The sequence below is a fragment of the Chelonoidis abingdonii genome, chromosome 5 (genome assembly GCF_003597395.2).
Source record: "Chelonoidis abingdonii isolate Lonesome George chromosome 5, CheloAbing_2.0, whole genome shotgun sequence".
Classification (NCBI taxonomy): domain Eukaryota; kingdom Metazoa; phylum Chordata; order Testudines; family Testudinidae; genus Chelonoidis; species Chelonoidis abingdonii.
In genome coordinates, this window is record NC_133773.1 from 94,281,686 (window position 1) to 94,306,054 (window position 24,369).

The 24,369-nt window shown below is 43.0% G+C and overlaps 1 protein-coding gene across 1 annotated transcript in view; it reads right to left on the reverse strand.

Moving 5' to 3' along the window:
• DCUN1D4 (defective in cullin neddylation 1 domain containing 4) overlaps positions 1–24,369 on the reverse strand; it is a 115,733-nt gene that overhangs the window by 11,028 nt on the left and 80,336 nt on the right. The window contains 4 exon segments of the mRNA XM_075066462.1: positions 4,644–4,752; positions 7,419–7,480; positions 7,482–7,510; positions 22,410–22,484. Of these exon segments, the coding sequence (XP_074922563.1) occupies positions 4,644–4,752; positions 7,419–7,480; positions 7,482–7,510; positions 22,410–22,484 (275 nt within the window).

Here is a 24,369-nt window from a genome sequence, read left to right on the forward strand (position 1 = left end):
GGTCTTCGCCTGTAGCTTCCTCAGATTTTTTATTGTCTTTCACTTTGTGCCATGAGATGTTCTCTCTAATTCTGAGTGTGCTTCTGGCAGACCAGGTGCCAGCTCAGGTCAACGTCCCTATGTCTCAACTGAACACTGACAAATACATAGCTGGAATCAGTCTGGCTCTCCTGTTTGTTAGTATTATTAAAACAAGTATGAGAATTCTAAGAATGTATTTAGTGTTAAGATTTTATTGGATGCTTCTGAGTTCTACATGCATTAATCTCACTTATAACATCTGTATCCCATGTTGTGAGGCAATATTTGAACGGTTACATTGTGAGCTCCTGTGACACTGTAAATGACCAGACAGGAGAGAGACATTAATTAGCATGAAGGGCTGATCTTCAAGAGAGGCTGTTATACCCTTCCCAAAGAAAAGTTCCCTCAATATCATATGATCTATTGTGGGACATTGCAACCAGAATTTCCCTATGTACTATCAACAAGAGGACAAAAGGCTTTTGATGTCCTGCTTTCCTCTCTGCGAAGATGAGTAATGCAAATGGACTCCTCCCATCAGCTGTGTTTGCAGCTCCAAGGATATCAGAAGAAGAGAATAAAACCCCTAACAAGAAGTAACTGATTATCTACATGATGCTTGGACTCTGGGATGGCTATGTGTTTCCAGGTATAAGCAAGAGATCCTCAGCTGCTGAGCCTGGTTAGTCCTAGAGGACACACAGAGCCTGCTTTTATAGAAGCTTCTATTATTTTTTTTAAACTTAAGACTGCAACTCATTTGTGTATATATGTTTACCTGCTTTAACTTGTAAATAACTCTCTTGTTCCCTTTTCCTGTTGCATAATTTTTATATACTCATTGTAGGATTGGTTACAAGCTTTGTCTTTGGGGTGATATTTAAGGTGCAATTGACCTGGTGTAAGTGTCTGGTCCTTTGGGACAGGGACTAATCTGAATATTGCTGTGATTCTTGGTGTAATGGATCATCTATCACAAAGGTATGCTCCCCTAGATGTCAAGCCAGATCACAGTACCCAAAGGGACTGTTTGTGACTCCTTGTAAAGGCTGTTATAGTGTCAGAGGAGTTCACTTGATAACTGGTTGGTGAAATCTAATTATAGAATTCACAACCAATTTGGGGTTTGTGCCCTGCATTCTAACACTTTGCCTTGAAGTTGGTACTCATGTTCTTGAGTCATTGCAGGCAGCGTTACACTCGATGCTTAATTTCTTAATCAAAGTCAATAGTTTCTTGTGTTGTTCATCTGTTTAGCACCTCTTGAAAGTGCCTGGCCAATTGCTCTCATTTCTTTTTCTTTTAAGGTCCTTTCTTGTATATTTTTAATAAGCCCTCTGGCTGGTGAAAATTTGCCATTAAGAACGTTGCTGAGTTGATAACGTGTTTTAATATTTCCTCTTTCAGCAGCCACTTCAGCTTCTTTGGCGATGTTATCCATGTACCTCCTCTCGTTTCTTCTCGTGCTGCTTTTCACTACTTTGTCCTTTGTTTTATATAGATATTTTGCTGCTACTTTTTCTGGAGATGTTTTTGAGGAATGGATATACAGTAGAACCTCACAGTTATGCACACAAGAGTTACGAAACTGACTGGTCAACCATACACCTCATTTGGAACAAAAGTACACAATCAGGCAGCAGCAGAGACACCCCTTCTCTTCACCCCCCAAAAAAGACAAATACAGAACAGTACTGTGTTAAATGTAAACTACTAGAAAATTACATTAAACAAAAAGATTTGACAAGATACGAAAACTGTTTCTGTGCTTGTTTCATTTAAATTAAGATAATTAAAAGCAATGTTTTTCTTCTGCACAGTAGTTTCAAAGCTACATTAAGTCAATGTTCAGCTGTAAACTTTTGAAAGAACAACCACTCTGTTTTGTTAAGAGTTACAAACGTTTCAGAGTTACAAAGAACTTCCATTTGCAAGGTTTTCGTAACTCTGAGGTTCTACTGTATTTGCTTTGGCTTGTTTCCTTTCCTCCACATATCCTCACTTTTGCAGATTTTAGGTTCGCTTGTCTAGGAACCAACTACAGCTGTTGCAGCATCTATGATACTGTCATGCAGGACCATGACATGTCAATGTTGACATCTTGTGGTGGATTTAAGTTTTGTAACACTTAAAATCTATGTTTCAGTTCAATCTGAAGTTGTTTTTGCAATGCCTGGTCTATTAGCCTTTTGCTGTCAATTTTTTGGTGTTTTGGGATTTTTTTGTTTTTCTTGAATCTCATCTTCAATCTTGCCACACAAACTGATCACTTCAGATGTAAGCTCCTCTATGTATGTTCTAACATCACGAAGAGTTGATCTAAATTCCCTTACAATGCATATATGATCATTCTTGTTCCTGGTTAGGGTTGGTCAGAAAACAAAAATTCCATTTTGTGAAAAACTACGGTTTCATTTTGCATGGGAGAAAAAAAAAAAAGATCCTTTTTGCTACTATTTCAGAGACACAGAAGCCAGTAGTTTGGTGGTTAGGACACACAGCTTGGATATGGGAAATCCATGTTCAAGTCCCTGTTCTGAATCAGACAAAGCAGGGACTTGACCCTGGGTCAACTGGCTATACAGTCACTCTCCTTTTGAATAAACACAGACACATTTATGCAAAAAGTTTGGTTTTGTCAAATCAGCATTTTCTGATGGAAAAAATGTTTTGTCAAAAAAATTCCAAACAGGCTTTGTACCTGGTGTCTCTGAGGAGTTCCAAGTTACTTGATCTACGTTTTTGTGTGGGAATAGCATTCCATCAATTATGAGTCCTGATACCAAACACAGTATTACCAGTACACATTTTGTATTTGGAAGAGTGAAATCAGATTAGGATGCCTATCTAACAAGTATTGAGAACACAATTCATAATCTTCTGAAAGAGTTATGAATCAGTATTTATATCACAGCCAGCTTTTGCCACATCAGGTTCTTGGGTTGCGTGGTGGGTGTGTGGTTATAAGAGAAAAAAGTCTAATGCTTGTCTTGACAAAGATCAATTTGTGGCTCGGTGAAGGAAATTCTGGCTTTACGCTGGAGGGTTTTGTCAGATGTTCTCTCCCCTCCTTCGTGTACTGTAACGGACTTGGCATCATTCTGCTTTTAAAGTTCTTTGTGATAACACCACACTTCCTCCTCATTTAAGTGTTAAAGGAAAGCTCTAGCCCATTTTGTTGAACAGAACAATTGAGGAGTTCCATGATAATAAGCATATGGAAAACATCAGAGAAGAAAAATAACTGGCATTCCTAAGTCTTGTATCAACTTTATGAAGAGTATCATTGGGGACACTGATATTCCTGTAAGTGTAACGAATGTTACCATTAGGTTTTGTACATTTAAAGATTAGGGTTTTTTTCCGCTGGTTGAAGAGCAGCTCTCAGCCTGCTTTAACAGTTTAAATAACTTATTTTGGGCTCTGTTATTGCTCAGTGTCACAAACGTCTGACTTTTCTGCAAGATAGTCATGAAGAGGCACAGGCTCAGAAACAGCAATTATGAATTTCTTTTGAAATACAAGTATTTTATCAGATTTTTTTTAACCAATATAGCTGTCAACTGCTATACTAAATAAGATAGGTGAAGACTCTCTAAGCCTTCAAGACATTTTCTCAGATAAGTGTGCAAGTTTTTGAGGACTTGTGTATGAATCAGTAAGTTACAGTTTAACCCAGGGGTTCTCAAACTGGGGGTCGGGACCCCTCAGGGGGTTGCGAGGTTATTACATGGGGAGGTCACGAGCTGTCAGCCTCCACCCCAAACCCCGCTTTGCCTCCAGCATTTTAATGCTGTTTAAAATATATTTTAAAGTGTTTTTAATTGGGGGGAGCCGCCCCACGGGACTCAGAGGCTTGTTATGTGAAAGGGGTCACCAGTACAAAAAGTTTGAGAATCGCTGGTTTAACCCAATCATATGTAACATATCTATCTTGGGTACTCATTACCCTGGTAACTAAGTGTCTCACAATCTTTACTGCATTTATTCCCACACAATCCCTGTAAGGTAGGGAAGTACAGTGGAACCCCAATTATCCATTCTAATTGGGACTGGGACCAGATCGGATAACCAAAAATCCAGATAAGATGGAGAATGGGCGGTGGGGCTTGGGATGAGAGCCCGAGACTCCCGCTGTCAGCCCCAGGTAGCTGGTGGTTCAATTAATATGGAAAGCCAGATAATAGAGGCTTGGTTACACGAGGTTCTACTGTACTATTCCTATTTACAGATGGGGAACGAAGGCATAGAGACCAGAACACTGATCCTGAGTGATTGAAGGCAATGGAAACTGCCATTTACTTCAATAGGCACAGAATTACGGCCCAACTGACTTGCCCAAGAACATACATGAAGTCTTTGGTGAAGCAGAATGAACACTAGCTACTGCACTTGTCCTTCACCCCCTCTTTTTTCCCTCTGCAATGTTGATATTTGGCATACATAGTATCTGGAAACACACAAAGTCAATTTTAAAGAGTGAACATTTGTGTGCGTTGGAAGCAATCTTAATTGGCATCCTGAGAACAACTAGTCCCAGACTTGTAGCTGCTGTATGTGAAAGTGAACCCACAGAAAGCAATACAAATAAAAGTCAGACTGAGTCCTGGACTACTCACCCGTGCAAAATCAAATGCGTATCTATAAATTAGCTTAAAATTTGTAGGCTCATTTAATAAGGATCTCAAGTAATCCAAGGAATTTCTCAGTTTCTCTGTAACATCACATCTACAAAAAAAAGAAGATTTTAATAATCCAGCACTAGATTTTCATCTGAATTTTTAGAAAAAGATATTCCAAATATCCTTAGGTTTGTCTTCATTTCCCCACCTCTATATGCTGCCTCCATGAAAGTTAAATACATATCAGTGGGCTTATCTACGCAAGAACATTGCACCAGTTTAACGTAAGGTGTGAATGGAAATTAATTTCTTTAAATTGGTGCAAATCCCTGTGTGGATACACTTATTTTGGTTTAAAAGTAGGGTTTTTTTTAAGTTTAAGTTGATTGGGAGTAGGTTTAAGTTAAACCTAAATAAGCCACTCAAACTGAAGTAAAAGCATCTGCACAGGGTTTGCACCAATTTAAAAACTGATTTAAGTTACACCACTGCAATTTTCCTGTCCTTACAAGGCTCTGACTACTATCACAATATTGCAGTTATTTGACAGTTATTTATAGACAAAATCTATCCTGAATCACAGTGTGGCTTGCGAGCCGAAAAGTCTATTACTGATATGATCTTCTCACTGAGACAACTACAAGAGAAATGTAGAGGAAAAAAGGCCCCTTCACAAAGGCTTTTGACCTTGTCAGTAGAACTGAACTATTTGTGCTTTTAGAAAAGCTTGCATGCCCCTCCAAACCACGATTCGGTCCTTCTATGAAAACATGTATGGCACAGTCCGATATGATGGCTTAGTCTCTAAGGCTTTCCAGATTCATAGTGGGGTCAAGCAAGGTTATGTATTTGCCCCAACTCAGTTTGGAATCTTCTTCTCCTTGCTACTGAAACAAGCTTTGGGTTCCTCAACTGAGGGAATCTACTTGCACACAAGATCTGATGGAAAGCTGTTCAATCTTGAAAGACTCAGATCTAAAACCAAGATTTGGGAGGTCTTAATCCAACACCTCCTCTTCACTGACGATGCAGCAATGACAACCCACTCAGAAGCCTAGTTCCAAAATCTCATGAACAGTTTTTCCAAAGCCTGCCAAGACTTCAGGCTTACCATAAGTCTAAAAAAGACTAACAATGTGCCAAGGAGTTGAAGAAGCATCCTCCATCGAGATCAGCAACTATGAACTTGAAGTGATGAACAAGTTCACGTACCAGGGGTCCACTATCATAGTCATCGTTTCACTTGAAATGGAACTCAACAACATCCACACTGGAAAAGCCACCACAACGATGTCTAGACTTGAGCAAGAGGATATGGCAAAACAAACTGACAGGACACACAAAGATCTGTGTGTACTGTGCATGTGTTATCAGCATACTTTTGTATGGGAGCGAGGTATGGATTTTATGGTCTCATCAGGAAAAGAGGCTCTACAGCTTTCATATGAATTGCCTTCACTGAATCTTTGGAATCTCCTGGAGGGATGGCGTCACCAACACTGAGGTGCTCAAACGAACCAGCATACCCAGCATGCAAACACAGACACCTCTGCTGGCTTGGGCATGTATGCTAAATGAATGATGAGCGCATCCCAAAGGTCATCCTTTACGGCGAACTGGCATCTGGAAAACGACCCAAAGGATGCACACAATTGTGTTTCAAGGATGTGTGCGAGACCTCAAAGAAATGGACATAGATGTGGATAACTGGGAAGATCACACTCAGGACCGCAGCTTTTGGAAACAAGATCTTAACAAAGGTCTCACAGTTACAAGAGGAAGCAGTCTGGCTTAGCAAAGGAGAAAAGAGCTCACAGAAGGCAGAGCCCAAAGGATCAAAACATCACCTTTAAATGTGAGAGATGCATCAGAGAATGTTTGTCTTAAGTGGGTCTCTTCAGCCACAGCTGCCATAAAACCAATTGAGTAAATTCTTTACCTCTCAGGGATGCATATGCATGGCCTCACGAGACTGAAGATGACTATTACTACTCATTGTTAAACCCTGCATGCTGTAACAGCCTGGCAATATGGCCTAACACATCCACGTTGATTCTGAAACCTTGGGGCTTGAACAGACTGGTCCACTCTAAAATGACAGAGACATATCTGGGATGTGGGATAAACCAGACTTGCTAAGAGGAGCCCCAAGAGGAAAAAGCCTGGGGAGGAAGCTTGGCTGAAGGGTTTCCTACAGAAGTGCATTTGGAAGTAGGTACTATAAGGAACCAAGAATGTCAAGGAGTGACTGAGAATCCTTGCAAGTAGTCTGAATGTGGGAATAATTTGTGTAGACACACTAGAATCCAGAACAGTCACTATGTTTGAGATTCGGCATTGTATGAATAAAGCAACTTCAACGAGAGGTGATTTTGGTTAAGACCTGAAGAGTCTGAAGTCTTATTTGGAGTGGGCTGAGGCAAAAGAGTGCCTGATTACAGATGCCTTGTTCCTTCAGTCTGGAACAGAGTAACCCCGTCTTCACATGAGCATTTGACCCAATGTGCAGGACATTTTAAAGCCATGAGCCATAAGTCAGCAAAGTATGCTCAGCATAACTTCAAGAACACATTGTTTTAAAGATGGTCCTGCAAGTGAGCCATACTTGCTCTAGATAGTCAAGAATAACATTTATGTCTAGTTCTCCAGAGCAGAGTCATCCATTTGTGGCGCTAAACCAACACATCTTTTTGGAACAAAAAATTATTTGAACATTATTAATTACAACAACAGCAAAATTAGGACTTATAACCTTTTAAAAGACACTTTTACTGCACGCGGTGTCAGATCTCTTTTAACCATTCTTGCAATGTGGAATAACCCATGTTTTGTGCATTCCAATTTCCAAGCTAGAACAAGCATAGCTTACCTATTTAAAAAGGAAACAATATTAGGACGGAGGGGGACAACAGATTTCTTGAACACGTTATTACTAGATGACTGTTGCCAAATCCTATTTATTGTACGTTTAGAAGTAAGAGCCATCAAATATGAGTGAAACAGGCAAGATGTTGAAACTCCTACTACTGAAAAATTAAAATTTTAAAAATTTTGACAAACTGAGTACACTGCTCATTTATTCAGAAACACTTCTGTACAAAACTACTCTTTCTACCCTACCTTTCAAATGTTTAAGTTCCATCAAACTACATCTTTAAGCTTTGGAGCAAGAACTGTCTGTACAGCATCGAGAGAGACTGGCCCTAAAGGGTAATAACAACACTGCTATAAAAAACAAGAAGCGCTGAGTCTCCGAGCCCAAGTCAGCTGGCTTGGGCTATGGCTATAAAACTGCAGTGTAGATGTTTCGGGCATATGCAGATCCAGGCTCTGAGATCCTCCCCTCTAGTGAGGTCTCAGGTCCAGGTCCACCCGATCCTCAAAGTCTATACTGCAACTCTTATAGCCCTGCATCCCAGCCAGCTGACTGGATCATCAAGGCTGTGGTCACAGGTCTTTTATCACAGTGTAGATATATCGCTAAAACTCTGCTGTATAACATAAACGGCAATGGCTATTGACATAAAGCGTGGTCTAACTCTTTACTCCAACTTTGAAGTAATTTAAGGTGACTGAAACCCTCCTTTACCTAGATGTAGGTAGGATTTATTACAGCATAAAGGCTCTCCTGTGAATATAAAGTTTGTCAGTTCTATGGTTCTTCAAAGAGAACACTGGCCTCTGTGTATCTCACTTGTGGATTGTGCTTCCCAAGCGTTGCAAAACTTCAGAAAGCTTATTAAAACACTACAGCGTGTTGGCTTCAACCAAATGCTCTCACACATTAAACATTTGGAAGCTAAAAGGCTAGAAGGGCACGTGGCCCCAACTACCTCAATCCTTCTACTTAATCATGAGGAAGAGCTCTGAAGAATAGTGTCACTGATAACACAACTATGCAGAGCAATATCCTCCCAAAAACCATAGTTTACTGCTAATCTATATTTTTCTTTATGGTGGTCACTGCATACTCCCACATGGGGAAGTCTACCAATGCACCCGACGGCCACAGGAACATGGCTGGTAAGTTCTAATTAAACAAAGATTGCAGATTGTTCTTCTACAACATGCCATGAAATGTCTAAATAGCCAACGTCTAGAGGTAGTGTCAAGTTAATGTTCTAAATGAAAAGCCAGCTACAGTCCTACAGATTTTCAAAATGGAAATATTTCAAGGCTGCAGCTGCTGCTGCCTTAATCCTATGACACTCAGGTACTGTCACCATCTAGGTAGCATAGTAATCTGAGTTCACAGTCTACTCCATTAGGATATGCTTGCCCTTGAGCTAAGGTATTTAGACCTACCTGCCCTGCAGGACCGAGCTACATTCTAATTTCAGTACACAAAGTTCTATAAGAGCTAACCACAGGTAATGTCTCCTTGAACTGAAATTGAGACCTTCCAGTGTGAAGTGTAGGCCTACCCAGAGATGCGTGAGTGAAAAACGCACTCTTTAGAAAATGTCAAAAAGATACCAAAAAACATAGACTAATTTCCTAAATAGCTTAGTCCTATCCAACAAAAACTCAAGTCCTTTTTGAGATCTCTGGTATGAGAACTTAGATTCCCACCGAGGTAAGAAAAGAAGGTTTGGGGGAAAAAAAATATCAGGAGATTTAGTTCAGGAACTCAGACACCACTTTTGAGATACATTTGGGATAAAAGCAGCAAAGAATCCTGTGCACTTTATAGACTAACAGACGTTTTTGGAGCATGAGCTTTTCGTAGGTGAATACCCACTTCTGTCAGAAGCATGTAGTGGAAATTCAGGGGCAGGTATATATATGCAAGCAAGGCTAGAGATAATGAGGTTAGTTCAATCAGGAAGGATGAGGCTCCTCGTTCTAGCAGGTTGAGGTCTGAAAACCGAAGGGAGGAGAAACTGGTTTTGTAGTTGGCAAGCCATTCACAGTCTTTGTTTAATCCTGAGCTGATGGGTGTCAATTTGCAGATTGAACTGAAACTCCAGCGTTTTTTCTTTGAAGTCTGCTCCTGAAGTTTTTTTTGCTGCAGGATGGCCACCTTAAGGTCTGCTATAGTGGTGGCCAAGGGAGGTTGAAGTGCTGCTCCTACAAGCTGGGTGAGTGGCTGCAACAGATCCCAGGAACAACATCAGAGCTCTCTGTCCAGAAGAGTGCAGTGCAGGGAACAGCTAAGATACTGCGCAAGAACCTCAAACTCCCAGCCTCTGGTAGAGGAACCCCAAGGTTGAGGAAGACACTACCACCCATAAGGTGAGAGGGGAACTTATATAAAAAAAAAAATTCCACCTCAACACGATGTCTGGTTGATTGCCAGTACCTGCCTGTCCGTCTGGATATGGAAGCACAGAATCTTAGCCCTGCTATTCTCCACAACCTTCTGTGGAATCTCCCATCTGGTCTTGGGAGGGTCTAGCCCATAAGCTGTACAGATTTCCTAGTAACACAATGCAGAGCCTCTTGGTTGTGCCGTTCAGTGTATGCTGTCCTGCCTGATCTCTTACATCCTGCCACTATTATGTTGGACTGTCCTCTGAGGTCTCTGCACAGTCTGCACCTTGGGTCTCTCTTAGTTGTGGCAGACCCCTGCTTCAATGGAATCTGGTGCTCAGTGCCTGTTCCTGTGCTGCTATGATCAGTGCCTCAGTGCTGTCTTTTAGTCCAGCCCTTTCCAGCCAACTGGTAGGATTCTTCCAGTGTCAGCCACCTCAGCTATCTGTCGATGGTACATCCTATGCAGGGTCTTGTCTTGCCATTGGCACTTCTCTGCTTGGTCTTCCTCCCATGTCTGTGCTGCCTCAGGCATTTCCTAGCAGCTCATCTTTGGGGCCATTCTTAACTGATGTACTGCCTGGATGTTCCGGGTTTCGTCCAGGACAGGGCTTTGACTGCTCACTGGCACGCCCCGCCCGCACTTCCTTTCCGCTGGTATACAAGTCTCTGGGTGTTGTGGACTCTGGGGTGGAAACCTCCGGTGCATTGTGAGGAGCTCTCCAGGTCTCACATTGGCAGCCTCCTGTCCTCGCTTGACTGTGGCCAGCTCACACTATAACCGGCAGGGCATCTGACTGACGGCAGAGCGCGTATCTGTTGATGGCCGTGGGTATCTTGTTCTTTCCCAACTGAGCTGGCTCTTCAGGACCTGTCTTATCTTTGGTGATACTTGATGTTGCTGTGCTTCCTTGCCTTCCCATGTCGTGGTTCTCATGACTGAATGTGGGACGTCCCAAGGTAATTGTACGCTGGGCTGTATGTCTGCTATGTGGCCGCGTGGTAGTTACCACCCCGATCAGTCTTGACTACACTTCCTTCTTCACTACCAATCCACCACAACTTCTCACAGTCCGACATGACATCCCGATATCCTCACTGTAGATCCGCATCAAGGTGGATTAGCAAGTCGACAGGTCTCGTTCATTACTCTTAGCATACAGCTTGATGTCATCCAGTGTAGAGGAGGTGGCTGATGGGTCAGTTACAAGTCCTGACCTGTACCGCTGTATCCAGTCTGTGTGGATTAATCTGGCTGAGGGGGTTTATGAAGCCTATGCAGAACAGCAGCAGGGGACAGTGCATCACCTTGGTATATGCGCCTTGATGGCACTTGTGGTCAAACGCTGGCCGTTGAGTTGACTTCCAGTGTTGTCTTCCATAGAGTCCCACTGTAGTTCTTGAGGAAGGCCTAGTGTCCTGTTGACTTTGTATAGCGCCGCAGACACACTTACGAATCTACATGTGCGCGCATTGAGTCGTAGGCTTTCCTAGTAGTCATCAGAGCTGGTGCTCAGAATTGGTCCTGTCTCAGACCTTGAGTCTCTAGGGCGGACTGCTCTATCTCGATGAGCAACTGGTGTTTTGAGCCTCTGGTGCTGTTCCCTAATGCCTAGCTGAGTTGTGACTCAAATGTAACTGGCCGCATATGGTCCTGTAGCTTGGCAGCTATGATGCCGGTGATAGGACTTTCCATGTTGTGGGGAGGCAGGTTATTGGCCGGTAGTTTGGCAGTGTTCTGCTCCTTGCAGGGGTCTTTCATGATCAGCACTGTCCTTCCTTGTGTTAGCCAGTTGTGGATGGGAGCCTACTGCTAGCAGCTGGTTCATCTGTGCTGCTAGGCATTCATGCACTGCTGTTAGCTTCTTTAGCCAGTAGGTGTGGATCATGCTGCTGGTCCCAGGTGCTGTCCAGCTCTTCATGTTCTTTGACCACCGCTGCCGGCAATGTCTTCTACTGTGATGGTGACTGGTTTCTGTTCTGGGAGATTCGCTGTGCTCTGTTCTCAAGTCCTGCAGCACTTGACTGGGTGTTATGAGTCTTGTCTGTTCTCTCCGATATGTTACTTGCCAAAGTACTGTTTCCAGTTTCTGCTGTTGTTGCACTGCAGTGGGAGTACACCTTGGATGGTTCTTTGGAAGACAGGGCACTTTACTTTTTTGGGCCTCTGTGCTTCTCAAGCGTGAGTCATCATTAGCCTGTGGTTTAAAAGCCAATGCTGTGAAGCCTTTGTTTAGCAAGTCTCTCCCAGGCTTCCAGTTTGGAGTCAGGCCCCCTTGTATTTTTTCAGTAGCCGAAGTCTTACCTAATCCTCTACCCTCTGTAGTTCCACCGCTGACGTAAGCTTTCTCCAATCGCCTTCATCTTAACTTCCCAACCTCATTTTCCCAGGGTGGGTAACATACTGTTGTTCTTCTTGAATCGTGTAGCCAAGCATCTCCCAGGATACCAAGAGGCAGTAGCATATACCAGGAGTCATTGGTTTGAGTTATAGTGGGGTGTATAGGGATTAGTCAATGAGGGCTCTAATTGGCATCTTCTAACATACATCTGACTGGACTTCCTCTCCGTCCACTGAGCCTTAGGTATCGGTCTCGAGGATTGACATGGGTACTAGTTCTCCATGATCTTTATGCCTCATATCCAGCTGCTGTGGCTCTGCAATGGAGGAGGGCTGCAGTCGAAGTTTCACTTCAGGTGTGGCTGCACATCCCCTTGTTCTTCCAGGTCTTCTGAGTCTGGGATGTAATTGTGGAGTTGGTCTATCTCAAACTGTGAGAGGCAGCTTCCTCTTACCTATGTTGAAGCATTGGGTAACTAGCTGTTTCCAGTAAGTGGTGTAGGTCTTTGTCATCCATAGTCCCCTCATACAGGTTTACATATATCCTCTCTCATTAGGTCCTGTTATAGCGTAGCAATTCCATCAATTCCAGTTCCTGCTCGTCCATGAATGGTTTGTTCCAGTAAGCCCACTTATCGTCAGATTTGTCATGGTTCCATCAAAATCTGGCGCGGACCTGTTAACCTGGCGACGTCCGAGCCGGCAATGACCCTCATATTCATCGTCACTCTGCATATTTGAGGTACGGCAGGTGAAGCGTTGGGGGGGTCTTTTGCCCAAGGACGCCCTAACTGCGAAAGTTGGGTACCAAACTGGGATTTGAACTCCGGTCCGTCGTATCAAAGACAGTAACTCCCGTACAAAGGGTGGTGCCTTAACCACTACGCTATCACAGATCGCTATATATATATCCAGATCAGTGGCACCGGCGTATGAGCACCCGCATGGCCTCCACCAATATGCCATATTTTTCATGGCGGACCTGGAACCAACGCTTCCTCCTACAGCTCTCGATCACAGTCAACGTCCCTCCTCTCACCTGAGCGACATTGGATGGGACATCTTCATCATCTGGATCCAGGGAAGGAGACTCTGGAAAAAAATTCACACAATTTCAACAGCTTCCACCCCCCATACAACCGGCAGCCTGGACCAATCTACCCCAATCTAAGAGGTCCACTTCCCTAGACAACCAAGTGTAATAAAGTGATGGTCACATTACAACCACCGACGCTATATCGACCGTAATGCTACCTTTCATGCCATCCAGCTTCCATCCTGGGCACATCACACGATCCATTGTCTACATAGCCAAGCACTGAGCAAAGCCGCATCTGCTCTAAACCCCAAGCAGAGACCAACACCTACAACAATCTCCACCAGCATCTCTCTCGAAACTGACAATACCCCGCACGAGAATCAGGCAACAGATAACAGAGCCAGAGCGTTACCCGAAGCCTCCCTACTGCAAGACACCCAAAAAGAAGAAACCAACAGGACTCCACTGGCCATACATACAGTCATCAGCTAAAAAACCCCTCCAATGCATGCATCAAGGGAAAACACTTTCACGAGGCCTTGGGGGCAGTCAGTCCTCGGTCACCCAGACAACCTGCAACCTGGAAACATATTCCACAGTAACTTCACAGTGCCCGCAACCATAGTAACTCTAGCTCCGCCCAATCCCCCAAGGGAGGCGCCCGGCCAAAAACAAACCTCAAATGCCAATCTGCCCACATAATCTCACACAGCGACACCATCAACCAGACCTTAACCAGATACAGCCCACACCATCAACCGGTTCATTCACCTGCACGTCCACCAATGTAATATATGGCCATCATATGCCACCAATGCCACTCTCTATGTACATCGGACAAAACTGACAGTCCTAGGACAAGGATAAATGGACACAAATCAGGATTATAGAATGGCAAATAATAAGCACAAAACCTGTAAGTAGAAACACTCAACCTCCCTGTCCCACTATAGCAGAACCTTAAGGGTGGTCCATCAGCTGCACGCAAAAAATACTCAGGACCAGACTTTCAAAAAGAAAAATGCTGAGCTTTCAGTCACCTGCAAATTTGACAACAATTCAAGCTTTGCAGGATTGAGCAAGACTGTGAAATGGAATTGCCAACCTACAAACCATTTTCTTCCTCACCTTGGTTTTTCACAGACCTAACTGGCTAGAGCAGGGCCTCATCCTTCCTGATTGAACTAACCTCATTATCTCTAGATTGCTTCATATATAACTGCCTGGAATTTCCACTACAGATGCTCTGAGAGTGGGTATTCACCTACGAAACGCTCATGCTTCCACAAACGTCTGTTAGTCTATAAGGTGCCGCAGGATTCGTTGCTGCTTTACAGTCCAGACTAACACGGCTACTCCTCCTGATATTGGATAACGGCAGGGCAACTTCCCCTGGGAAACAGAGAGTGAAAAGAAGATCAGCCACTAAAGCTTTTTCTAAAAGCTATTAATGCAGTTTAAACCTCTGTTTGCTAATTAACAATTACAATAATGATTTTCCAAGCTCAAAGCCCATTTGACTATTATTTTTATATGCCTCTAGCATTTTTCACACAGCATATTGCAGAGATTGTGAGTAGATCTTGATTTGATTTGCTGCTTTTCTTCCTGTTATATTTTCTGAGCCTATTTTACATGACAATTTACTTTGCAGACTTTGTGTGGGGAGTGGGGGCGGGATTGTGTATGTGAAGTCTTCAATATGTGGTGTGATATGGTATTGTTGCAATGTGAAAAAATGAGCTGAGAATATTATTTCAGATTTTGTTTTGAATGACTCAGAGCGAAAGTTACTGTTATATAAAGAAGTAATGTGCATTAGGTTCTGGGGGTGTCAATCCCTACTAGTATAAATTATATTTATTAGCTATATTCTCTTCTTTAAAATTTATTGTATTCTATAAAACTAAGATTATTATCTGCTTACTATTGAGTAAACTTTAAAACAAATTTGTTTCCTGGCTTGAGCTTTAGAAAGTTCCAGTAACCATTGTGTTCAGTCACCAGTATTAGCAGCACTTGGTACTGAGCCGTTTCAGAAGTCTTTTGTCTGCAGTACCTTCCTTACTCACTTTTCACAATTGCTGCTTATTGGGTACTGTGGTACAAGTTAAAAAAGAAAAGGATAGTGTTGATATTTTCTTACTCTCTTCTTATGCCTTGCCGGGTGTAATATCTTCTTGTAAAGGTAATATTTGTTATGTAAAACAACCTGAATCCTACAGAAGTTCAGCTTATGTTGCATGAATACTTCTCTTTACAGCAGTGATGTGCTTGCAGTAATTTATTTAAACAACAGTATTGTGAAATGTCATTCGTTTCGGGACTGATGACGTTGTAGGTCCTGAGGCATGGAGAAATTTTGTGAAGATATCGGAGTTGAACCAGAAATTGTAAGTTATGCTTTCCCCAATATGCCTAAGTCACCAAGTGGCCTGGTTTTGTTCTTAATCTTTTATCATCTGAGTTTGAAATATTTTGAAATGGAAAATGAGAACCTGTTAAATGGGAGAACATAAACAGGCAGGTTATTTTGTTTTGCTTTGGCATGGCATACCTTAAATCACTTGCCTTCACTGAAAATGGGTAAATTAACTCTGAAAGCTCAAACCTTCCAGAAACTTAGTTTATTTTAATTGAAACTATCCTAGAGTTTTGATTAGAATGAAGTGGATATGCACATTATTTGGCTCATATATTGTTTCATATTTCTTGAGGAGGGAAATATTGTCCTGTTTGAAATTTGCTAATCTCATCCACCTGATTTTGAAACACAAGTGATACAGAAAACATGTATATCTTACGTCAGGATGTCTTGTGAATTAGAAAAAGACCTTTAAATTCATACATATACACCTGTTATGTACAAGAAGACAGGACAGTCTGGCTTCTTGACTTGACTTTTGTTGGATTTTTACAGATTAAATGGGCTAGATAATTATAATTTCTGTACTAGCGATTTGTGTGAAATACAAGACACAACTCAATTTGTAGTTGTTTATTGTAATAACTCTAAACCCTCGTGGTTCATGGTGGAACCCCACTTCTCTTGGGAAATATATTGTAATTGTAATTAGCAACAGAGTTTTAAACTGCATTAATAGCTTTTAGAGAAAAGGCTTTAGTGGCTGATCTTCCTTTCACTCTGTTTCCCAGGGACAGTTGCCCTGCACTTTATCCCAAATATCAGAGGAGTAGCCGTGTTAGTCTGGATCTGTAAAAGCAGCAAAGAATCCTGCGGCACCTTATAGACTAACAGACGTTTTGGAGCATGAGCTTTCGTAGGTGAATACCCACTTCGTCAGAAGCATGTAGTGGAATTCCAGGGGCAGGTATATATGCAAGCAAGCTAGAGATAATGAGGTTAGTTCAATCAGGAAGGATGAGGCCCTGCTCTAGCAGTTGAGGTCTGTGAAAACCAAGGGAGGAGAAACTGGTTTTGTAGTTGGCAAGCCATTCACAGTCTTTGTTCAATCCTGAGCTGATGTGTCAAATTTGCAGTGAACTGAAGCTCAGCAGTTTCTCTTTTGAAGTCTGGTCCTGAAGTTTTTTTTGCTGCAGGATGGCCACCTTAAGGTCTGCTATAGTGTGGCCAGGGAGGTTGAAGTGTTCTCCTACAGGTTTGTATATTTGCCATTCCTAATATCTGATTTGTGTCCATTTATCCTTTCCGTAGAGACTGTCCAGTTTGGCCGATGTACATAGTAGAGGGCATTGCTGGCATATGATGGCATATATTACATTGTGGACGTGCAGGTGAATGAACCGGTGATGGTGTGGCTGATCTGGTTAGGTCCTGTGATGGTGTCGCTGGTGTAGATATGTGGGCAGAGTTGGCATGAGGTTTGTTGCATGGATTGGTTGCTGAGCTAGAGTTACTATGGTGCGGTGTGCAGTTACTGGTGAGAATATGTTTCAGGTTAGCAGGTTGTCTGTGGGCGAGGACTGGCCTGCCACCCAAGGCCTGTGAAAGTGTAGATCCCTGATGATGCATTGGAGGGGTTTTAGCTGAGGACTGTATGTGATGGCCAGTGGAGTCCTGTTGGTTTCTTTTTGGGTTTGTCTTGCAGTAGGAGGCTTCTGGGTACACTCTGGCTCTGTTGATCTGTTTCCTTATTTCCTCGTGCGGGTATTGTAGTTTCGAGAATGCTTGGTGGAGATTTTGTAGGTGTTGGTCTCTGTCTGTGGGGGTTAGAGCAGATGCGGTTGTACCTCAGTGCTTGGCTGTAGACAATGGATCGTGTGATGTGCCCAGGATGGAAGCTGGAGGCATGAAGGTAGGCATAGCGGTCGATATAGGGTGGTGTTAATGTGACCATCACTTATTTACACCGTGGTGTCTAGGAAGTGGACCTCTTAGATTGGTGTAGATTGGTCCAGGCTGCGGTTGATGGTGGGGTGGAAGCTGTTGAATTGTGGTGGAATTTTCCAGAGTCTCCTTCCCATGGATCCAGATGATGAAGATGTCATCAATGTCGCGTAGGGTGGAGGGACGTGACTGGACGAGAGCTGAGGAAAGCGTTGTTCCAGGTCGGCCATAAAAAATATGGCATATTGTGGGGCCATGCGGGTGCTCATAGCGGTGCCACTGATCTGGATATATATATAGCGACTGGATAGCGTAGTGGTTAAGAGCACCACCCTTGATACGGGAGACTGTCCTTTGATACGAGAGACCGGAGTTCAAATCCCAGTTGGTACCCAACTTTCCAGTAGGGGTCCTTGGCAAAAGACCCCCCCAACGCTTCACCTGCCTACCTCAAATATGAGAGTGACATGAACTAGGAGGGTCATGCCGGCTCGGACGTCGCCAGGATTAACAAGGTCCGCGCCAGATGTTGAGGAACCAGGACAATCTGACGATAAGTGGGCTACTGGAACAAACCATTCATGGACGAGACAGAGAACCTGGAATTGATGGAATGCTACTATAACAGTAGACCTAATGAGAGAGGATATATGAAACGTATGAGGGGACTATGGATGGACAAAAGACCTACATCCAAACTTACTGAGAAACAGCTAGTTACCCAATGCTTCAACATAGTAAAGAGGAAGCTGCTCTCACAGTTTGAGATAGACCAACTCCACATTACATCCCAGACTCAAGAAGACCTGGAAGAACAAGTGGATGTGCAGCCCACACCTGAAGCTGAAACTTCACTGCCACCCCCTCCATTGCAGAGCACAGCAGCTGATATGAGGCATAAGATCATGGAGAAACTAGCTACAGTCAATCCTCGAGACCGATTACCAAGGCTCAGTGAGAGAAGTACCATCAGATAGTATGTTAGAAGATGCCAAATAGAGCCCTCATGACAATCCCTACTACCACCAATAACTCAAACCAATGATCTGGTATATGCTACAGCCTCTGTAATCCTGGAGATGCTTGGCTACACGATCAAGAAGAACAACAGTATGTACCCACCGGGGAAAATGAGGTTGGAAGATAAGATGAAGGCGATTTGGAGAGAAGTTAGTCAGCTGTGGAACTACAGAAGGGTGTAGGAGATTAAGGATAAGACTCGGCTACTGAAAAAATACAAGGGCCTGACTCCATCTGAAGCCCTAGAGACTGCTAAACAAAGGCTCACAGCATTGGCTTACCAGGCTAAGGAGATACGCTAGAGAGCAGAGGCCAAAAAAGTAAATGCCCTGTTCTCCAAAGAACCATCCAAGGTGTACTCCCAACTGCAGTGCAACAACAGCAGAAACTGAACAGTACTGGAAGAAACATATGGAGAAAGAGAAGACTCATAACACCAGTGCAAAGTGGCTGCAGGACTTGAGAACAGAGCACAGCAATCTCCCAGAACAGAAACCAGTCACCATCACAGTAGAAGACATCCGGCAGCGGGTCAAGAACATGAAGAGCTGGACAGCACCTGGACCAGACATGATCCACACCTACTGGCTAAAGAAAGCTAACAGCAGTGCATGAATGCCTAGCAGCACAGATGAACCAGCTGCTAGCAGTAGGCTCCCACCCAACTGGCTAACACAAGGAAGGACAGTGCAGTGATCATGAAGACCCCTGCAAGGGAGCAGAACCTGCCAAACTACCGGCCATAACCTGCCTCCCACAACATGGAAAGTCCTATCAGGCATCATAGCTGCCAAGCTACAGGACCATATGGGCCAGTACATGAGCACAACTCAGAAGGGCATTGGGAACAGCACCAGAGGCTCAAACACCAGTTTGCTCATAGATAGAGCAGTCGCCCAAGACTCAAGGTCTAGACAGACCAATCTGAGCACAGCCTGGATTGACTACAGGAAAGCCTACGACTCAATGCCGCACATGTAGATCTGTGAATGTCTGGCGCTTATACAAAGTCAACAGGACACTAGGACCTTCCTCAAGAACTCAGTGGGACTTATGGAAAGACAACACTGGAAGTCAACTCAAGGCAGCTTGCACAAGTGGCCATCAAGTGCGGCATATACCAAGGTGATGCACTGTCCCTGCTGCTGTTCTGCATAGGCTTAAACCCCCTCAGCCAGATAATCACACAGACTGGATACGGGTACAGGTTCAGGATTGAACTACCATCAGCCACCTCCTCTACATGGATGACATCAAGCTGTATGCTAAAATGAACGAGACCTCGACTTGCTAATCCACCTGATGCGGTCTACAGTGAGGATATCGGGATGTCATTCGGACTGGAGAAGTGTGGTCGGATGGTAGTGAAGAGAGGGAAGGTAGTCAACTGACTGGGGTGGAACTACCAGCGGAGGAGAGAGTATCAGGTTAGGCAGGTGGAGCGTTGGGGGGTCTTTGCCCAAGGACCCCTACTGGAAAGTTGGTGTAACCACTGGGATTGACTTCCTGGTCTCTCGTACAAGGACAGTCTCCCGTATCAGGGTGGTGCTACTTACCCTCGCTATCCAGTCGTATATATTATCAGATCAGTGCAACCTGCTATGAGCAACACCCGCATGGGCCCCAATATGCAATATTTTTGGGCCGACCTGGGACAACGCTTCCTCAGCTGCTCGTCCGTCACGTCCCTCTCACCCTACGCGACATTAGCAATCTTCATCATCTGGATCCTGGAAGGGAGGATCTGGAAAAATTCCACCACCAATTTCAACAGCTTCCACCCCAACCATCAACCAGCGGCTGGACCCAAATTCTACACCATCTAAGAGGTCACTTCCTAGGCACCCACGGTGTAAATAAGTGATGGTCAGCTTAAACACCACCCTTATCGACCGGCATGCCTCCCATCATGCCTCCAGCTTCCTCTCGGGCACATCACAGGCACGATCCTGTCTACAGCCACACTGAGTATCAACCGGCATCCTGCTCATAACCCCACAGACAGAGACCAACCTACAAAATCTCTAGCCAAGCATCTACGACCTACAATACCCGCGAGCGAATTAAGGAAACAGATCTAACAGAGCCAGAGTGTACCCAGAAGCCTCCTACTTAAGACAACACCAAAGACGACCAACGGATCCTACTGGCCATCACATATCAGTCGCTCAGCTAAACCCCTCCAATCATCATCAGGGATCTACCTTCACAGCCTGAGGCTGGCAGGCCCGTCATCAGCCCACTAGCTACCTGGCTAACCTGAAACATATTCTCACCAGTAACTGCACGGTCAGCAACCATGTAACTCTAGCAGGCAACGGACTTCCATGCAACAACCTCAATGGCCACTCTGCCCACATATTCACTCCAGCGACACATCACAGACCTAACAGGATCGCCCACATCAATCACTGGTTCATTCCTCTGCAGCGTCACCATGTAATATATGGCTTCATATTGCAGCAATGCCCTCTACATTTGTCTTGGCCAAAACTGGACATTCTTACGGAAAAGGTAAATGGACACACATCAGTATTAGGCAATGGCATATACCAACCTTAGTAGATACACTTCAACCTCCCTGGCACACTTATGCAGACCTTAGGTGGCCATCTGCAGAAAAAACTTCAGGACGCAGACTTCAAGAGAACTGCGTTGAGCTTCGTTCACCTGCAATTTGAACACATCAGTCAGGCTTGACAAGATGTGGAATGGCTTTGCCCAACTACAAACCAGTTTCTCCTCCCTGGTTTTCATGACCAACTGCTAGAGACAGGGCCTCATCCTTCCTGATTGAATCTAACCTCTTACTTATCTCTAGCTTGCTTGCATATATATACCTGCCCCTGGAATTTCCACTACATGCTTCTGACGAAGTGGGTATTCACCTACGAAAGCTCATGCTCCAAAACGTCTGTTAGTCTATAAGGTGCCGCAGGATTCTTTGCTGCTTTTACAGATCCAGACTAACACGGCTACTCCTCTGATATTTGGGATAAAGTGCAGGGCAACTGTCCCTGGGAAACAGAGTGAAAGGAAGATCAGCCACTAAAGCCTTTTCTAAAAGCTATTAATGCAGTTTAAAACTCTGTTGCTAATTACAATTACAATAATATTTTCCCAAGAGCTCAAAAGTTGGGTCCCACCATGAACCACGAGGGTTTATGAGTTATTACACTACAAAATTGAGTTGTGTCTTGTATTTCACACAAATCGCTTAGTACAAAATTATAATTTTATCTAGCCCAATTTAATGCTGTAAAAATCCAACAAAAGTCAAGTCAAGAAGCCAGACTGTCCTGTCTTCTTGTACATAACAGGTGTATTATGTATGAATTTTAAAAGGTCTTTTCTAATTCACAAGACATTCCTGACTGTAAGATATACATGTTTTCTGTATCACTTGTGTTTCAAAATCAGGTGGATGAGATTAGCAAATTTTCAAACAGGACAATATTTCCCTCCTCAGAAATATGAAACAAATATATGAGCCCAATAATGTGCATATCCACTTCATTTCTAAATTAAAACTCTAGGATAGTTTCAATTAAAATAAACACTAATTTTCTGGAAGGTTTGAGCTTTCAGAGGTTAATTTACCCATTTTCAGTGAAGGCAAGTGATTTTAAGGTATGCCATGCCAAAGCAACAAAATAAACCTGCCTGGTTTATGCTTCTCCATTTAACAATGGTTTCTTCAATTTTCCATTTCAAAATATTTCAAACTCAGATGATAAAAGATTAAGAGACAAAAACCAGGCTCACTTTGGTGACTTAGGCATATTTGGGAAAAGCATAAACTTACATTTTCTGGTTCAACTCCGATATCTTCACAAAATTTCTCCATGCCTTCAGGACCTACAACGTCATCAGTCCCTGAAATCGAATGACATTTCACAATACTGTTGTTTAAATTAAAATTTACTGCAAGCACATCACTGCTGTAAAAGAGAAGTATTCATGCAACATAAGCTGAACTTCTGTAGGATTCAGGTTTTTTTTACATATACAAATATTTACCCTTTACAAGAAGATATTACACCCCTGGCAAGGCATAAGAAGAGAGAAAGAAAATATCAACACTATCCTTCTTTTCTTTTTTAACTTGTACCACAGTACCCAATAATTGCAGCAATTGTGAAAAGTGAGTAAGGAAGGTACTGCAGGACAAAGACTTCTGAAACTGGCTCAGTACCAAAGTGCTGCTATACTGGGTGAACTGAACACAATGGTTACTGGAACTTTCTAAAGGCTCAAGCCAGGAAACAAATTTGTTTTAAAGTTATCTCAATAGTAAGCAGATAATAAATCTTAGTTTTATTAGAATACAATAAATTTTTAAAGGAAGAGAATATAGCTAATAAATATATATTATACTAGTATGGGATTGACACCCCCAGAACCTAATGCACAATTTACTTCTTTATATTAACAGTAACTTTCTTCTCTGAGTCATTCAAAACAAAATCTGAAATAATATTCTCATGCTCATTTTTTTCACATTGCAACAATACCATATCACACCACATTATGAAGACTTCACATACACAACCCCGCCCCCCCTCCCCACACAAAAGTCTGCAAAGTAATTGCTATGTAAATAGGCTTCAGAAAATATAACAGGAAGAAAAGCAGCAATCAAATCAAGACTCTACTTCACAATCTCTGCAATATGCTGTGTGAAAAATGCTAGAGGCATATAAAAATAATAGTCAAATGGGCTTGAAAAAACAAGGCTTTATAATGAGAACAGCAGCTGACTCTTCACTATTATGTTATAGTCAATCTTATATCAGTCTTAAATATTCAGCCTTCAATTTAGAAGTAACAGGCTTTTAATTATACACATTTTCCATCTTTATTTCCCTGTCTTCTCATTATCCCTGCCCCCCGCCAATTCAGCCACCTCAAAACATACAGCGGTTAAAAAAGATTTCTGCTCTTTTGTAAGGGAAAGTCACATTAGGAAAAGGGCAGTATCAACAGTGGGTTTGTGTAAAAGAGAAAAACCTATGAAGTAAACGTACAAGATCCTCATTTCAAAACTTGGAGTGTTATAACACCACTATGAACAAAACTATACCCCCTCCTCCCTGCCTTCTTCTTAGCACCTTTGCAGATGCAGCAAGTGGAAAACCAAATATCTTTCACACACTGCCATCCGCTCAACCTTCTTTCTATGAACTCTTGCCAAGAATGAGTTATTCCAGTAGTCAGAACAAGAATAGAAAATCCACACAGCAGTCAAGAAAGGCACAGAATCTGACAATAGGGTGCCTGCCTCTCTCTCTCCCTCATTTGTCTCTCTTCTCCCAACCTGCCAGACACAAAGACTCCGACTAGTTTGGTTCATATAAATCATGTTTTGCTTTAACAGCATCACCACCAAAAATTTAACAACATCACCCCCAGGTAATTTATTAGCTGTACAGATGCCAAAAAGGAATGGAGATGAGAGTATTAAATATTATGCATCCAAACTAGCAGCCGCAAAAAGACGACTACGTCATTTATTACCTAAAGTTCTAGGTATGCTTTTAGAGAAACTGCCTAAGGTCCCCATTTCTCTATCTATCAGCTATTCAGTTCCCCCTTCAGTGCTCTTTGCAGTACTGTACTATAGAATTATTTTCTCCCATTGCAAATAGCTTCCTTTAGGAGAGTTTTGTGTACTATTCTGCAAAAATAGCAGGTCACTGCCTGTATGTTGTCAGAAGATAAAGTATATTATAATAGGTGGTCCTAGAAGAAATTGCCAAGT